Raw genomic sequence first — 19042 nt, 5'->3', positions numbered from 1 at the left:
CTTCCTCTCAAGGTTGTGAGCTCCCTGTGGAAGGAGCCTGTGTCTTATTCATATCCCTATTCCCAGACCCTAGAGCAATCTCTGACTATTCAAATTCAGGAGCTAGATTCAAATTCTGTCCCATTCACTTAACAGTTCTGACGTATAGGCAGAATTCAATATGTAATTATAGAATTTAATATTATTTTATTATTTTGTATGAATCCTTCTGGAGGAGGCATCAAATGTTTTGAATGAGTGAATCTTTAACATTTGGGAGAGCACTAGAATTTTTTAGATTTTAATCTTCTCATTTCTCACATTATTAGGGGGTTAACCCAGAGAGCCACAAGGTTATTGAAAATCTGTGAAACACGGAAACTATGAAATACACTTACTTGTAAAATAGGCATCTTGTTTTATCCGTCTTTGAATTCTCAACCCTAGGAATAGTATACAGCAAACATTTTTTAAGTGTTAAATGGTGAACATCAAAGCCAGACATGCCCTGCTACTGCTGTAACAGGTCAATCCTAAACTGCATGTGGACAATCTAGTTGGAATATCACTTGTACCTTGAAGAAACTGGATACATACAGGGTTTCAGGTAGAGTGTATATGCTCTACTTCAGGGTGTCCGAGTTCTGAGCTACATTTGTAATTCTTTGAAATATGATTTCAGGTAAAGCATGGCTACTCCAAGAGAGTCTGGTGTACTCTTATAGGAAAAACATTATATTATTTTCGTAGTCAAGAAGATAAGGTATGTATATATTTTTAATAAACTAATTGAGAAATTTTTGTTGGTTGTGGCTTAAAGTGTTCTCTTTCACAGTTCCATGCTAGCTAAAACTTTAGAATTTTTGATAAGGTTGAAATCTTGCATAAAATTTATTACTGAGGTAATCACATACCTACAGGGTTCTTGATTCTTAATTAGAAGTCTTAGCAATTTTTAAGGAATGCATCTTGGTCTTAAAAGAGAAAAGTCTTCCCCACTCCCAACTGTCAAGTTCTCATTTTTCCGAGGTTCTAACAGACTAGGTAAGGTTGAAGGAAGGGGACAGCAAGATAGGAAAGAAAAATCTGGGGAGGGGCAAGAATCCAGTCCTGTCCCAGGCCATCAAATCCTTTATCCATCCAGATGGGTGAGTAGAAATCCATTATAATCACTGGAAAACTATTGAGAATGCAGGTGAGTCTGTGTAGACCTACTTCACCGCATGCGATAGCTGTTTCAGAAACAATTTGTTTTTAATCTGGAGCGGTGTCTTTTGTAATTCAGTCAAAACATGTAAAAACACTAGGTCTATTTACTATTTTTTTGGAATAGTGAATCGATGAATCCTTTGGTAAAATGAATATCATCTCTAAATGTTGGGGTGGATGGACTCTTGATTTTCGTATGATTGGATATGCCTAAACATAATTAAGATAGTATTGTCATATATTATCACAGTAGAATTAGTTTTCTTTATCCCATTTTTAGAAGCTTGCTATCTATTATTATAAATATAATACTATAAATATATAATAAGCATATTCATAAATAAAATTTTATTTATTTAATAAGTAAAAAATATTATTCTTTCTTTATTTATTTGGCTTTTGTTTTCTTGCCTTTCTTTTTCTGAAAGCATGTAGGTAAGTAATTTTGTGGGTTTTTTCCTTCAGAAGTAAATTTTCTTCTTTCAGTGCCCAGAAGAGTGCTTTGCTCATAGTGACTACTGAGAAAATGGTTATTAATTTAATGGAGAAAATTCATGTTTCCCATGCAAGACAATACATTTAGTTACAATAATTAATTTTGTACTATTAATCAGCTATTAGGCAGATAATAATTCAACTTAGATAAGATATCCAGGTAAGACTTCACTGAGAAGGTGACATTTTTATTAGGTTCTGAAGGAAGTAAAAGAGCAGCTATGTGGATATTTCAGGCAATAGCATGCCAGGCAGAGGGAACAGCAAGTGCAAAGGCTCTGAGGCAGGAGTGTGCCTGGTGTGTTTGAGGAATAGTGAGAACGTTAGTACTGATGCCAGGGTTTGGGACTAAACGAGAAATAAAGTTGCCAACAACTGAGGGATAGAGAAGACTGGGCAGAGCGGGTTGTTTGAGAGGCTATTAGACAGCTAAATAGAGATAGTGAGTCTGGAGGTACAAACATGAGAGTAGCTAATTATGTCAGTATTAAAGCCATGAGCTTGGATGAGATCACCCAGAGACTGAGTGTAATGGGAAAAAAAAAATCCAAGCATTGAGCCCTGGGCCTGAGCATGAAAATGGATGATGGTAAATATCCTTCAGGTTAGAACAAACATTTTCAGACTGCAAGTGTAAACCTGATAAAATATTTTAGAAGCTGTTAATTCAAAGCAGACCATGTATTTTCCTGGAATAAATGTACTTAATTAAAGCAAAAGTTTTAAAACAAATATGCTAAATGTTCAACACAACAGATTGGATTGCTTTTGTCAATAAAAGTAGGTAAAATTCAATGTAAGTCAGTTTTAGGAAGTTTTTCTTACTCCCAACATAAGATGGAAGAAATCATAGCATTGTTCTGTGATATATGTTAATAAATACCCTCAAAACACTTCTCACTGGGGTTTAGGGTGATAGTTAATCACACTTCTTTGTATCAGCTGCCTAACCTTGTCACTTTTTATATGAATAGTATTGAGACTTTGTCTACACTGTCCTTTTGATCCAGTACCTTAATCAAATAAATTCTGGGGGTGGGGGGAGGGAGGAGGAAGTCAAATGAATATTTTGACTGAATTATGTAATTGCTTGGCTAGGTAATGGATCATTTTAGTGTAATGAATAATCTGAACCACTGCACAGAAGTAGCTTCTTGTCTAGTATTCAAACTGTCCTTTTATATTACAGTTGGGCATTTCAGTTGTGGCTACTACTTTTGTAACAATGTAGATAACCCAACTGACTTTAGGCATTCATTTAAAAAAAGATATGCTTTATAAAGGTAAGAATGAAAGGGACTATGAAAAATTTTAGTAGGAAAAGACCTAGAAAGTGCCTTCCTCACAATCACTAACATTTACTTTAGTTTCCTTTAGGTCAGATCAAACTCAGGGAGGCTAAAGTTGAAGAGGTTGATAGATCCTGTGATTCAGATGAAGATTATGAAGCCAGTGGGAGAAGTCTGTTATCCACACATTACACCATCGTGATCCACCCGAAAGACCAAGGTCCGACTTACCTCCTGATTGGATCCAAGCATGAAAAGGTACCTAGGGACTTACTGGTTGATTTTGAATGGTGTACACTGAGGCCATTAAGTACTGGTAATAATTATCAAATCAATTTTATGGACACGAAGAAAAGAACTTTGTTAAAAACCTTCAACTCTATTTTCAGAGATTCTTCATGTCCCTGGAAGCTAGCCTTGTTCACATGTGTCCTTTTTCTTTCTTTCTTTTTTTTTTTTAAAGATTTTATTCATTTATTTTAGAGAGAGAGAATGAGAAGGAGCACGAGAGGGAGGAGGGTCAGAGGGAGAAGCAGACTCCCCGCCGAGCAGGGAGCCCGATGCGGGACTCGATCCCGGGACTCCAGGATCATGACCGGAGCCGAAGGCAGTCGCCCAACCAACTGAGCCACCCAGGCGCCCACGTGTGTCATTTTTCTGTCCTCTCGTTAAAAGTGACCTCAAGGCTGAAATGAGCACATGAAGGCAGAAGACAAAGGGACCTTATGTTCAAAATGTGGATCTCTTTGAGTATTTTTGGGTGACTCTAAGGCCTCCCTCTTATATTTTTGACTCATTTTCAACAAAATTTTGGTTTAGATACAGTTGAAAATGAATCATTATATGTATTATATGTATGTGTAATAAGTAAACAATATTAAAGTTAATATAATATAAAATAAATGTATAAAAACTAATTTGTGATAAAAGAGGCATCACAGATCAAGGGGGAGGTAATGGATTATTCAATACATAGTATGGTATGCTCTTTATATATTGAGGAAATTGGCTATTTAGGAACATTAAAACATTAGTTTTTCATCTCACACATATAGCAAAATAGTTTTAAATGAATGTAAAGAGTTAAATGAAATTATTTTTTCAAAGAGCCTTTATCTGATCTCTGAATAGAAGGCACTTTCTAAAAAGAAAAAGCAATGTAAGAAATCACAGTAGAAACGGGTGATAGGGCGCCTGGGTGGTTCAGTCGTTAAGTGTCTGCCTTCAGCTCAGGTCATGATCCCAGGGTCCTGGGATCGAACCCCGCGTCGGGCTCCCTGCTCAGCGGGAAGCCTGTTTCTCCCTCTCCCACTCCCCCCCTGCTTGTGTTCCCTCTCTCACTATCTCTCTCTGTCAAATAAATACATAAAATCTTTAAAAAAAAAAGAAATGGGTTATATATTTGACTACAAAAAATTGAGGGGTGCCTGGGTGGCTCAGTTGGTTAAACATATGCCTTTGGCTCAGGTCAGGATCCCGGGGTCCTGGGATCGAACCCTACATTGGGCTCCCTGCTCAGCAGAGAGCCTGCTTCTCCCTCTCTCTCTGACCCTCCGCCCTGCTCGTGCTCTCTCTCTCTCAAATGAAAAAAAAATTTTTAAAAATTGAACTACTTGTCTGTATCAAATAAAATCTCAAACAGAACCAAAAGGATAATACAAAAAATAAAATATTTCATGGATGGCTACTATATCTCTAACATATAAACAACTTTTATAAATTATTCCTTCTTTTTAAGGCATAGTATTGCATTGTATGTATATACCACATCTACTTCAGCCATTCATCTGTCAGTGGACATTTAGGCTGCTTCCATGTGTTGGCTATTGTGGATAATGCTGCAAATAAACATGTGAGTGCAGATATCTCTTTGTGATCCTGGTTTCAATTTGTTTGGATATGTACCCAGAAGTACAATTGCTGGATCATAGGGTAGTTCTATTTTTAGTTTTTTTGAGGAGCCTCCATGTTTTCCATAGCCACAGCACCAGTTTGCATTCCAACTAGCAGTGAGTAAGTGTTCCCTTTTCTCCACATCCTTGCCAGCATTTGTTATTACTTTTTTTTTTATAAAAGCCATTCTTTTTTTTTTTTTAAGATTTTATTTATTTATTTGAGAGAGAGAGCATGAGCATGAGCCAGGAGAGGACAGAGGGAGAAGCAGACTCCTCCCCTCTGAGCAGGGAGCCCGATTTGGGGCGGGGGGGCACTGGGATCATGACCTGAGCCAAAGGCAGATGCTTAACCAACTGAGCCAGGTACCCCTGATAAAAGCCATTCTAGTGAGTGTGAGGTGATATCTTATTATGGTTTTGATTGGTATTTCCTTGATGATTAGTGATGTTGAACACCTTTTCATGTGTCTGTTGGCCATTTGTATGTCTTCTTTAGAGAAATGTCTATTCAGTTCCTTTGCCCATTTCTTTTTCCTTTGCTCATTTTTTAATTGGGTTATTTGTTTTTTTACTATTGAGTTGTAGGAGTTCCTTATGTATTTTGGATATGAACCCTTTATTAGATAAATGGTTTGCAGTATTTTCTCCCATTTCATAGGTTGCCTTTTCATTTTGTTGTTTCCTTTGCTGTGCAGAAGCTTTTTTGTTTAGTATAATCACACTTGTCTATCTTTACTTTTGTTGCCTGTGCTTTTGGTATCATATCTAAGCAATCATCACCAAGGTCACTGCCCAGAAGCTTTGTCCCTATGTTTTCTTCTAGGACTTTTGTGGTTTCAGGTCTTATGTTTAAGTCTTTATTCCATTTTTGAGTTGATTTTTATGTGTGGTGTAAGATAAGGGTCCAATTTCATTCTTTTGCATGTGGGTATCCAGTTTTTCCAAAACCATTTATCAAGGAGACTATCCTTTCCCCATAATGTATTCTTGGCAGTCTCGCCACAGATAAGTTGACCATATATGCATGGGTTTCTTTCCAGGCTCTCTGTTCTATTCCATTGGCCTGTATGTGTGTTTTCATGCCATACCAAGCTGTTTTGATTATTGTAGGTTTGTAATATATTTTGAATCAGGAAGTGTGATGCCTCCAGCTTTGTTCTTCTTGCTCAAGATTGCTTTGGCTATTCAGGGTCTTCTGTGGTTCCTTAGGATTGGTTTTTCTATTTCTGTTAAAAATTCCACTGGGATTTTCATAGGAATTGCACTGAATCTGGAGGTGCTTTAGGTAGTTAATAATATTAATTATACCAACGCATGAATACTAAATGTCTTTCCATTTATCTGTATCTGCTTTAATTTATTTCATCCGTATTTTATAGTTTTTGGTGTATAAGTCTTTCACCTGGTTTGTTAGGTCTATTCCTAAGTATTTTATTCTTTTTGATTCCCTCGTAAATGGGATTATTTTCTTCATTTCCCTTTTGGATAATTCATTGTTAGTGTATAGAAATGCAACTAACTTATGTATGTTGATTTTGCATCCTGCAACTTTGCTGAATTCATTTATTCTGACAATGTTTTTGTGGAATCTTTAGGGTTTTCTATGTATAAGATCATGTCATCTGCAAAGAGGTAATTTTACTTCTTCCTTCCCAATTTGGATGCCTTTTATTTCTTTTTCTTACCCTATTGCTCTGGCTAGGACTTCCAGTTCTATATTGAATAGAAGTAGCAAGAATGGGCATCCTTGCTTTGTTCCAGAGCTTGAAGGAAAAGCTTTGTTTTTTACCATTGAGTGTTGTATTAGCTGTGGGCTTTTCTTATATGGCCTTTATTGTGTTGAGGTAAGTTCTTTCTGGGTATTATTTTCTTCTTTATATTTTCTGGACTTCCCAAGTATTTTGTATGTGTTATTCATATGTACTGGGAGTCAGATTTTAAATTTGATAGACTTTATTATGTTTCTTAAAAGAATGTGAACTGGTTGTATTTATTCTAGTCTTTCAACATCATATTAACTTCCTTAATTTTACCATGGTTTTCTAAGAGACATCTATAGAAAACAATAAAAATGTGAACAATGGGAAAAGGCACTATGAGCATAGTTCAGGTGAACCTGCTTTGGAACTATTTGACTAGGTGGCTTTTGGTTATTATTTAAAAATTAAAGAATTTTTTCAGTGTCAAAGTTTTCTACTGTTTATACAAGTTGTTTTTTCTTTAGGTCATCAAAAATTATATCTTGGTTAACATCTCTGTTAATGTGTTTTGACTTGAAGGACACTTGGCTTTATCATCTGACTGTTGCAGCAGGAAGTAACACTGTAAATGTTGGATCAGAATTTGAACAACTCGTTTGCAAACTGCTGAATATTGAAGGAGAGCCTTGTAAGTTCACAGCATGTAAGGCTGTATGAAATGGACCCAACCCCCTTAGCCTAACTGAGTTTTTACTTTGTGAGTTCCTGTTTCCCTGCAATGTACCCATCTTTTCATTGGCTTTGTTTGTCATAGGCCAACTCTCTTACTGTGGCTCTTAGACTCTAGGGACACCATCAGTCCCTGATTGCCATGTCCTGTAACCATTCTACCTTTGCTCACACTACTCCTTCTGCCTGAAACTACCCCCTTCCTTCACATTTCTAACTAACCTGATAAAATCCTACCTACCTTAGGAGCTTCCCCCATCAGCAAGCCTACTCCACATTAGCATCTGGTTCATAGAACGTACTTAATAAATGTTAAAAGTATGTCCCAAAGCACTCTGCATTTAGCTCTTTTATAGCGTTTGTTGCTTTGCATTAAAATTATTTTTTTATGGCTCAGGTGTCCCTACTGAAAGTATAGATTCCATGCTATGCTTTACATAATACAGAGATCATATTTGCAGTATCTAGTGTAGGAATTTAAAAAATATTGATTTTTAGGAAAGACTTCAAGTTTCTCTTTATCTTTTATCTCCTTCTACTTTGGATTCTCTTCCTCTGTCTCTCACCAGTTCCTTCTCAGAGGCATCTCTTCTACCTGGATCACCAATCTTTAGCACATTTCAGCAATGTGATAGTGCTCTGGTAGACTTGTTTTAGCCTAGAATATTAGGACCAAACTTTCCTAGATTTAGTTTGTTCAAAACAGAAACATGAGAATCCCAATGGCCTGGAAACAAATAAGATAATGTTGCCAAAGGTTTTTCGTGACTCAAGGTTGTGAGCTAGGCCTGAATGAGCTAATTTCTAAAGGGCTAATTAATGGGAGGGCAAAATAAGTGATTCTTCTGTTTTCTGTTCACATTTTATTATGTATTAGCTTCTCAGATATGGAGACACCCTACTTTGTGTCACAGCAAAGAAGGAATCATTTCCCCATTGACAACACTACCTTCTGAAGCTCTACAGACAGAAGCTATTAAATTATTTAAGGTAAAACTTTATATGGGCTTATACATTGTGAAGATTTTAATTGGAAAAAATAAAAGTAAATAATTTAGGTTGTAAAGTTTCGCTCTCTCCGAAAAAATTCAAAACGTGATCATCATCATCATTTTTATTATTAAGAAAATCTACTGAGATAAAATTAGGTGAATTTAATATGCTTTCTGAGTGAGGACTTGGGATTTACTTAAATAAACTATGAATGGTTTGGGCAGTGTAAAACACTTAATATCAGAAGAATCATTTTCCCTTCAGCCTCTCAGAAGGAGAGATTTCTCACATCACACCTCCCTCAGTGTTGGAATAGAGGGGTCAACACCCTTCTTCTCCATTGCTATTCTGTAAACCTTCTTACTCAACTTCTATTAGAAATCCCTGATCACTTGAAAGTTTTGCCATTTGCCATTCAACTATATCACTCTTTTCCCCCTCATCTCTGTCATCAGTCACTTTCTGGTAACTCTTCCACTTTCATCAAGGATTTTGGCTCCCAATTCACACTCTTTCAACCTCAAATTTTTTTTTAAGATTTTTATTTATTTAACAGAGAGGGAGGGAGGGAGCACAAGCAGGGGAAGCGTCAGGCAGAGGCAGAGGGAGAAGCAGGCTCCCCTGCTGAGCAGGGAGCCCGATGCGGGGCTCGATCCCAGGACGCTGGGATCATGACCTGAGCCGAAGGCAGACGCCTCACCGACTGAGCCACCCAGGCGCCCTCAACCTCAAATTTTGCCATTATGTTGAATGACTTTATTTTCACTTCACTCACCAGTGCCATGTTCTTAGGATTCCTGACCTTAATGCCAGTAAGCTTCACCTGTAGTCGGCTTCACCTTCCCATTTTCCTGACCCCACCATTCCTTATAAGTATACCACCTCTGCAAGCTTCAATTCTAGTATCTCTTTCTATAACCATAATCTCTTAGCCTATGAGTTCTCTTCTTTTCTTATTCTTCCATTTTTCATCCTAAGACCCTTGTTTTGAGTCATTTATTTTCTTTGAGATCAAGAGAGAGCATGGTAACTGTTTCTTGGCTTTTCTTCCTTCTTTATCCAGCCTAGGTGGCTTTCATTAATAGTCAGTTCCTTGGGACCCATAATTCCATGCATTCTTCAGCCAAGCCCCAACATAGATCCGCCTTGTCCACTTCCACGTTGATCAAATGCACACAGCTAGAGAACATCATGCAACCATGTGTGGACTGGAGCCAATATAAATGCGTGGTCTTCATTCCTCAGGGCTGACTGCCTCTTCTTTTGCTTGTCTTTGGTCACACCCCACCCCCAAACTCCCTATTCAATAATGTTCTTCACAACAAACTTACCTTCTGCTTCACCGAGAAAATTAGAGAGCATCAGACATGAGCACCTCAAATATCTCTCCCCGGCAGACATTCTCTCATTTATTTTCTTTCTCTTCCTTTCCTCCAGTCTCAGAATCTCGTGTGCCTTCTGTGGATTCAGGTCTTCACTCCACACCAGGACCTTAGTGTTTCATTTTGCCCTAGTTTTCAATTTTTGTCTTTCTTTTGGCTTCTTCTTGCCTACATTCCTCCCATCTCAAAAAAACATCTGTTTATTAGATAACATAAATTATTATTAATTTGGCGGTATATGATATAGTGGTTATGGACTAAAACCTTTATCAATTGGAGATCCATACTGAACTATTTATTGATAAAATAACATGATGTACATTAAAATATTCCAGAAAAAAGTGGAAGGGGGTTTGAATGAAACAAGTTTGACAAAATGCTGATGATTGTTAACACTGGGTAATGGGTATATGTGTGATCCTTATACCGTTCTCTATTTTTGCCCATGTTTTAAAATTACCATAATGGGGGCACCTGGGTGGCTCAGTTGGTTAAGCGTCTGCCTTCGGCTCAGGTAATGATCCCAGGGTCCCATGTCGGGCTCTCTGCTCAGCAGGGAGGCTGCTTCTCCCTCTCCCTCTGCCTGCCTCTCTCTCTCCTTCTTTCTCTATGTCAAATAAATAAATAAAATCTTAAAAAATAAATAAAAATAAAAAATCCTCCTGTAGAACATACAAATACCCCAAGCAAGGAAGACTCCATACAACTACGTTGGAAAATCTGAATGAAGTAATGAACATTATAATAAAGTATAAATGGCCCAAACTGAATGGAGAATGAAATATAAATAGGGGAATTTGCCAAACTTTATAAGAATAGATCATTTTAATCCTCTTTAAATGTCCCAAAGCATAGAAAAAGAAGGACATTTCCTCAATTCTGTTTTTTACTTTTACTTTTTAATTTGGAAAATTTCAAACCTATGTAAGAGTTGAGAAAACATGAGGTCCAAGGCACTTGTCACCGAGCTTCACAGTTGTTAGCACATGGCCAGTTTTGTTTTCATCTCCCCACTCCCATTGCTCCCCAACATTGGATTACTCTGAAGCAATTCTCAGTCATCATATCACCTGATTCTTTTTGTGAAATATTACTTTGATACCAAACCCCAGAAAAGATTGTACAAAACAGAGCATTTCATGCAAAAACTAATAAAATCTTAGTAAACAGGAACCAGCATCACTTTAAAAGAATACCAAATGGTGACTAAAAGAGAATTATTCCAGGAAACCAAGGATGGCTAAATATTAGGGTGTCTATTACTATTATTTATTATCATAGACAGTCATCTCCATGGATGCTGAAAAGGCATTTAACAAATTCAACATTCATAAAATAATGATAGGTACTTCCTTACCGTGATGAAATTTAATGGTAGAAATCTTTTTTCATTGAGCATTTCATGTAATGCTTGGGCACAGTGCTTTAGATTAGAGAGTCAATTTATTTGATTATATTCTGTTCTCAGAAGAGGTAAAGACTACCCACTATATATAACAACGTGGTAGTTAAAGCCAGCCATTTGTGTTTATGAACACTTCCCTTTAATCTTTCTTAATATATATTACGTTTAGTCAGATTTTAAATGCATTAATTCATTAAACATTTATTGTGTCACTCTATGCTGTGTAGAGAATACAAAGATAAATAAGACATAGTCACTGTTCATATGAAGTTTATAGTCTGGTGGATGACAGATCATTGATGTTCTGTATACTTTTTAAATGAATGCATATTCTGCTCTTGGATGGAGTGTTCTATAAATGTCAATTAGGTGAAGTTGGCTAATGGTGTTGTTGAAGTTTTCTAAATCCTTAATGATTTTCTGTCTACTTGTTCTCTCAATTATTACGAAAGGGATATTGAAATCTCCAACTATAATTGAGGATTTGTCTGTTTCTCCTTGCAATCCTATCAGGTTTTGCTCCATATATTTGGAAGCTGTGTTATTAAGTACATAAACATTTGGGATTGTTATGTCCTCTAGCAGAACTGACCCCATTGTCATTATAAAATGACCCTCTTTATCTCTCACAGAATTCCTTGCTCTGAAATCTACTTTGTCTGATTTTAATGTAGCCACTCCAGATATCTTTGGTTAGTGTTATCATAATATATCTTTTTCCATCCTTTTAAACAAAAACTATTGCTATGAAGAGAATCAATATAATTCATGCAGAATAAATCTAATCATTTCTCACTTTGAGTATATCTTTTCTTTTTTAATTCAGACATGCCAGCTTTTTATAAATGCAGCAGTTGACTCCCCTGCGATTGATTATCATATATCTCTAGCCCAGAGTGCTTTGCAAATCTGTCTGACACATCCTGAGCTCCAGAATGAAATTTGCTGTCAGCTCATTAAACAGACAAGACGGAGACAGCCGCAGAATCAACCGGGACCGCTGCAGGTATATATTGATACATATATGTGCAATTTAAAATGATGTTGTTTTCCTCACCGTGAGCATGATACATACTCAATATAGACGTTTGAAAAGTGCAAAAAGTATGAAAAGAAAAAATAGCTATTAATATTTTGATGTATATTCTTTCAGTTTATTTATATATTTATGTTTCTGTATAAATGTGTATGTGTGTGTATTTATGCACACTCAGTTTCCACATCACTAGAGCTGCAGTGTGCATACTACTTTTTTAAAACTGTAGAACATAACATTTCCCCTGTATCCTTCAACGTTCTTCAAAAACATTAACGGTGCATTAATATCAATCACTACACATTTAGGTTCTTCCAATCATTATTCTTATAATAAATACCACTACAGTAGACATCTCCAAAACCTAAACTCTGAGTACAAGTCCAGCGAATTTGTTTGAATCCATTTCTAGAATTTCCGCATATTTTCAACAATGTTCAGTGTCATTTTGCTTTTAAATTCTCTCCAGGTAAAGAGTGGTATTTCACTAGTGATTTAGGATGCCTTTCTTTATTAGTGCAGCTGAGTTTATTTTCAGGTAGCTTTTGGTCACTGATGTTTACTCTTCAATGAATGCCTGTTTTAATCTTTGCTTATTAACTCCCTATTAAGTGCAGGAGGAAACTAGAAAGTTCTTACCCTAGCAAATAGTGCTCTCAGGGGATTCAGGTTTCATGGGAGTTGAAGCTTACACAATTTAAGCTTATACTAATAATGGGGGGTTTTTTTAAGTTACTTTCACACACTTTAAAAGAACACAGGATCATAGAAACACAGTAGATACGGCTGTTCCCAGGCCTTGGAGGGCCCATGCATGAGTGATGTCAGAAGCTTAAGCTTTGTGTGTATTGAGGGTCCTTCATAATCTAGCTCCCGAAGCCTCCTCTTTCTCCACTTAATTTTATGCATCCTGCATCCAGCATACACTGAAAGAGTAAACACACCCCATTCTTCAGGCACACCATGCCTTCACATTATCCTTCACCTTGCACCTGCTGCTCTTCCTGTTACCTGGGTCCCCTTCTCTCTTCCCACCTGTAGACTTTACAGTTGACCCAGGCAACATCTCTCCTGTGAATACTTCCCTGACTCCCAGAGCACTTAATTATTCCCTCCGTTGGTTGTACTAAAAAAAAAAAAAAAAAGATTATGACATGGTATTAACCATGTTATATTGTAAATTACTGTTAAAATATATAACTCTCCTAGACTGTAGGTAACTCAAGAGCAGAGACAGTACCTTTTTCCCCCTCCTTCTTTTTCACATAACATTTACAAAATGATTGAAGTTATTTTTGCTTAATAAAAAAAAATAGAAGATACAGAACAGAGCAAAGGAAAAACAAAAATCACATGTAATCCCATTAACTAATATTATTGCTAATATATATATATAACTATTGCTAATATATATGTATAACTAATATTATCTGCTAATATTATTATACTTGCCCCTTATTTAGATATGTATATATGTGTGTATGTGTGGGTAGATTGGTTTTGGTTTGGGATATATGATTTTTTACTGTTTTCAGTCTGTCTTTCCTCAAAGCCATTACTTCTATTTCAGCAAATGAGTAAATACATAAATGGACAAAAACAATGCCCCTACTCTTTGAGAGTGATGTCAAAAGAACTACCATATCTACAGGACCTTGGGTACCTCAGTTGTAGACAATAGGGTATACAATTAGATGGATTATGGAATGTGGGATGTTTGTATGTATTATAAGTACTCTAAGCAGACAATGTTTATGTGGAAGAAGCAAAAACCTGTGGGGGCTGAGAAGGTCCATCATCATCCCTTTCCTCACAGCCTCTGCCAGTCACACTGGCTCTCACTCGGGTCTCTGCCTGCCAGGTAGTGTCTAACCTGTGGTGCTTCTCTTTGCCCAGGGCTGGCAGCTCTTGGCTCTCTGTGTTGGGCTCTTCCTTCCCCACCATCCTTTCCTGTGGCTCCTCAGGCTCCACCTAAAGAGGAATGCAGATTCCAGGTGTGCAGACAACTAGCCAGCTGAACGGTTTACGTGGCTCTGAAAGTCGACAATAAGTCATAAGTATTTAGTAACCTGCCAGGTACATTTGCGGAAGAATGTGTGAAACGAATGTTGGTACAGGAAGCCCTTGGTTCTCCTTTATGTGAGGCTTGGAAAATATTTCCTTTGTTGTGCTAAATCTCTTACAGAAGACTGCAATAAAGGCTTGAAAAACTGACAAAGAATATTTTTAAGTGAAAAGTCTTTGTACATTTCAGGGGTGGATGACTTAGCAAGAGTGGGTGCTCATTCCGTAAAAGCAACTGTTTTGTTTCCTTCGTTTTCCCTGTAGCTATTTTTCTCTACGTTGAATTCTTTTAGGTGGGAAAACTTCCCTAAGGGTCTTCTCTCCTTTTCTACCTGTGTGTATTTGAATTGCTTCAGAATTTTTACTCCCTTCAAAAAGACATTTAAAATCCGGCCATCAGTATGGCTTTCTTACAGTGGGACCCAGGGCACCCAGCCAGGGGTTATCAGGATCATTTTGCACAACAGTCTCGTGTTATGTGACTTAAATAGACTCTGGCTCTAAAACAAACAAAACAAACACAATGAAACAGAAAACAACTTAGAAATAAAATACTCCCCAGTTCATATTATATTTGGGGGACTCTGTGATCAAAGTCATGTGATTTTATTTATTTATTTATTTATTTATTTATTTATTTATTTATATTTTTAAGTAATCTCTATACCCCAATGTGGGGCTTGAACTCATGATCCCAAGATCAAATAGTCCCATGCTCTCCTGATGGAGCCAGCCAGGCGCCCCAAGGTCACGTGATTTTAGTTGTAGTCACTGAAGAGGCCCTAGACAAAGGGTGGCATTTTAAGATTTATTTATTTGAGAGAGAGAGAGGGAAAGAGAGAGAGTGTGCACGTGCAGAGAGGGAAGAGGTAAAGGGAGAGGGAGAGTCTTTTTTTTTTAAATATTTTATTTATTTATTTGACAGAGAGAGACACAGCAAGAGAGGGAACACAAGCAGGGGGCGTGGGAGAGGGAGAAGCAGGCTTCCCGCCAAGCAGGGAGCCCGATGTGGGGCTCGATCCCAGGACCCTGGAATCATGACCTGAGCCGAAGGCAGCCGCTTAAATGACTGAGCCACCCAGGTGCCCCGGCAGAGGGAGAGTCTTAACCAGACTCCTTGCAGAGTGCAGAGCCCGACGCAGGGCTTGATCTCACAACCCTAAGGTCACGACCTGAGCCAAAACCAAGAGTTGGATGCTTAACCCTCAGCACCACCCAGGCACCCCAAAGGGAGGCATTTTAATTTCATTTTTAAGTAATCTCTACAGCTAACGTGGGGTTCAAACTCACACCCCTGAGATCAAGAGTCGCACACCCCTAAAGGGTTTCATTTTAAACTCTGCCTAAAAGGCACTTTACAATACAAACATATTTGGAGGTATTATCAGTCTGCTTTTATAAAAATTATGTATAACAAATGAGGGCAAATAAGATCTCTAGCCAGTTTTTGCTATTATTTACTCGAGTGGTTTTGTTTAATGCTTAAGATTTTTTAAGAAGTGCATGTTTTATAGGGTTAAGAAAGAACATACCTGTATTTTTTTGTTTGAAGGTATTTTCTTACCTAGTTTAGCAGTCAAGCACTAACCTCCATGTTCCTCCAAAGAGAACTCTGCTACATCATGTTTCTTAAGTTAGCCTACCCTATTTTCATACAATTATTTCCTCTGTATTTGTTAATATAATTCCTGTCTATTGACCATATAATGACTGGTAACTTTAAATTCATTTTGTGACTACAATAACACAATAAAGAGGAAGACTGCTTTATGGGGAAGTTTGATTCAGTCAGTTGCAAAAGTAAAGAAACTAGAATTTGGGAAAAGTTATAGCAGTTTAATATTATCGTTCAAAAAGAAGAATTACTGTCAAAGTTAGCATAAGACATGGTAATGTACACCAACGTAATGTATTAGGTTGTCTCAAATTTATTCCTAGGCTTTATCTTAAGTTGTGTATTATAGGACAGAATTTGGAAAATATGCCATTTACTGTCAGCGATGTGTAGAAAGAACACAACAAAATGGAGATCGAGAAGCAAGACCCTCAAGAATGGAAATTCTTTCAACCCTTCTTCGAAACCCTTACCATCATTCTTTGCCCTTCAGTATCCCTGTGCATTTCATGAACGGGATATATCAGGTGGGTTACACTTTCTGCCCTGATGAAAGCATGCTTGTTTAACCTTGTGAATCCTGCGTGTAGCTTCTGTGGAATAGGGGAGTGAGACTGTCTACCTACCTTTGTCATCAGCTGGCAGTGATTATAAAAGTGCAAATATATTACATCTTCTATCAGAACAGCTGAGTTTTGAAACAGTTTTGCTAAGAAGGATTCACACTGAAATCCAAATTGAGCCAAATAAGGGAGGAGTTTTACTGCTCTTATAATTCTGATAGAGAAAATCAAAAATACTTTGGTTGAGGCTTTTCCCAACCAGTGCACTTGCTAGGTGAGAAAATAAATACTGACAGTGGGTGTGTATAGATAGTTTTTTCAGTCTCCGAATCTCAAGAATTATCTGGGAAAACTCCTCCAGGCCTTCCAGCATTCGGATCTGGGTGTTCACTTATTTTTTCTTATAGATTTCATTATTTATTTATTTATTTATTTATTTATTTATTTATGAGAGAGAGCGAGCAAGAGAGAGCACAAGTGAAGGGAAGGGCAGATGGAGAGGGAGTAGCAGGCTCCCCGCTGAGCAGGGAACCCCACATGGGGCTCCATCCTAGGACCCCAAGATCATGACCTGAGCCGAAGGCAGCCGCTTAACTGACTGAGCCACCCAGGCGCCCCTAGATGTTTACTTATTAACTGAAGCAAACATGTTCCAAAGCCGGCAGCTAATCTTTGCAGCCATAGCTTTTTATCACAGAGTTCAGATATGTAACTGCATATTAAAGAAACAAACATTATTTATTTTTATTTATTCATTTTTTATTGAAGTGTTGGCACACAGTGTTACACTACTTTCAGGTGTACAGCGTGGTGATCCTACATTTATATACATTACAAAATGATCACAAAGATAAGTCTAGTTACCATTTGTCGCCATACAAAGTGATTACAAGATTATTGACTATATTCCCTATGCTCTACTTTACATCCCCGTGACTGTTTAAGTGCATTTCTTGTTTACTTTTTTCCATTAGCTTAAAGATTGCATATTGTACTGTAGTTCTTGGTTTGCTTTTAATGGGTGGGCATGATATCTCTGCAAGATGTTTATGGCTGTCAGATGATCTTTGTATTTTGGAATTCATGTCTGTTGGCTGAAGCCAAGATTTCTGAATTCTTACAGCAACCTAGCAATTAAGATGACATTAATTTTCTCCAGTGGAGATTTGGTTTGGGAGGAGTTAAAGCACCTAGATAAATATATGTTATCATTAATCATGCATCAAATATGCCCTGTCTCCCCCCTGAAATCCCTCTTGAAATTTAAGTTTGAAATGTACGTAGTTTTTAATTAAGAGAACAACTTTGTTATTTCTGCTTAGGTAGTTGGATTTGATGCATCTACCACAGTGGAAGAATTTTTGAACACTTTGAACCAAGATACAGGAATGAGGAAGCCAACACAGTCTGGCTTTGCATTATTCACAGACGATCCTTCTGGCAGGGATTTAGAGCATTGTCTTCAAGGAAACATAAAGGTGAAGCCAACTCCTTTTAAAGAAGGCAGACCCGGCTACTTTTTGCTATTTGCAAACAATTTAGTTCAGGAGGTTTCAAAAATTTTAAATAATCTAATCTGCACAATAAAAAAATTGTTGAAGTAGAATTCTTAAACACAGTCTGCACACACACATGCTCCTTGTTGAGACAGGAAAAGATTAATAATAGCAATACTACCCTAACTAGTAGGGTAATAAGAGAGGAGGTATGGAAACTCTAATAAAATAGCTTTTTATCGTGTTCATTCACTAGGCAATATTTACCTGTTGTTGGAGCTGGGCTGGACCTTCTGGGCAATGCAAAGAAGGACCAGTAGTCCCTGTCCACAGTGAATTTATAATTTGCTTGGGGAAGAGCAGCCTTATACGCTAATAAACTTAAGTCAGAATTGAAAGTGATAAATGATTTAAGAGTCCTGTGAATGTTCCACAGAGATTAAGTTCAGCACTGGAAAATCAGGAAGAGCTGAACTGGACTTTGAAGGACGGGTAGAAAATGGGCCTGTGGAAATAAAGAGGGAATTGCAAACATAAGGAAAATCATGAACAAAGATGGAAAACTGGAAGATTTTTTAAAAAGATCTTTTCTAGGTCATAGTAAAATGACTTTAATAAAGTTTCCATCTAGCAATGGTAACAGAAATATAGAATACAGGACCATAGAACCTTACAAGAATAGCCCTCTTATTTGCAAATGAGCAAGCTGTAGCCCAAGAGCATTAAACGATTTACACCCAATCGCACAACTAGAACCGGGTCTGTGTCCTTTCCTTACTTGATATGGCCCTTGATTGCTCTTGGGAATAAGCGCCTTGTTGCAGGGTGAAAGTATTTCTGTGCTTTGAAGATGAAAGAATTGAGGCAGAATAGGAGAAGAAATAGGATCAGAAGTAATAGATCCCACGGGTTAAGAGGACATGAAATGTCAGTACTTTTCCTCAAACTACCGAAGCCCAACTTCCCTTGCAGATCAGCCTGTTGGGGCTCGAAGGGGTTTCACAGAACACTGTTGAAACTCATGCTTAGTTCATTAGAAATGTTGGTTTGTTGGATGTGCTACCCGCCTCCCCACACCCCTGCATATGTGGCTGCATACTGAGAAATCTAGATAAAGGAATGTCTTTTTCTCCTCAGCTCCAGCTATACCCTGTCCAGTTCAGCACATTCAAATGTAAATTTTTGAGACACA

General features: G+C 37.5%; 1 protein-coding gene across 6 annotated transcripts in view; it reads left to right on the top strand.

The window, feature by feature from the left end:
- PLEKHH2 (pleckstrin homology, MyTH4 and FERM domain containing H2) overlaps positions 1–19042 on the top strand; it is a 103999-nt gene that overhangs the window by 62400 nt on the left and 22557 nt on the right. For 5 of the 6 annotated variants that reach the window (XR_012379836.1, XR_012379837.1, XM_025868759.2 and 2 more), the window contains 8 exons: positions 662–742; positions 3051–3230; positions 7147–7255; positions 8174–8286; positions 11903–12082; positions 14009–14106; positions 16141–16318; positions 17677–17832. Coding sequence is in view for 4 of the 6 variants with exons in the window: in XM_025868759.2 (XP_025724544.1) it covers positions 662–742; positions 3051–3230; positions 7147–7255; positions 8174–8286; positions 11903–12082; positions 14009–14106; positions 16141–16318; positions 17677–17832 (1095 nt within the window). In the remaining 2 variants the exon portion in view is untranslated. The remainder of the gene's footprint in view (positions 1–661; positions 743–3050; positions 3231–7146; positions 7256–8173; positions 8287–11902; positions 12083–14008; positions 14107–16140; positions 16319–17676; positions 17833–19042) is intronic. The other variant, XM_073897787.1, reaches the window with a different exon arrangement.

Source organism: Callorhinus ursinus, unplaced genomic scaffold (genome assembly GCF_003265705.2).
Source record: "Callorhinus ursinus isolate GAN/ISIS: 27379988/994484 unplaced genomic scaffold, GSC_fseal_2.0 scaffold10, whole genome shotgun sequence".
Taxonomy (NCBI): domain Eukaryota; kingdom Metazoa; phylum Chordata; class Mammalia; order Carnivora; family Otariidae; genus Callorhinus; species Callorhinus ursinus.
This window is presented reverse-complemented; position numbering and strand designations above follow the sequence as displayed.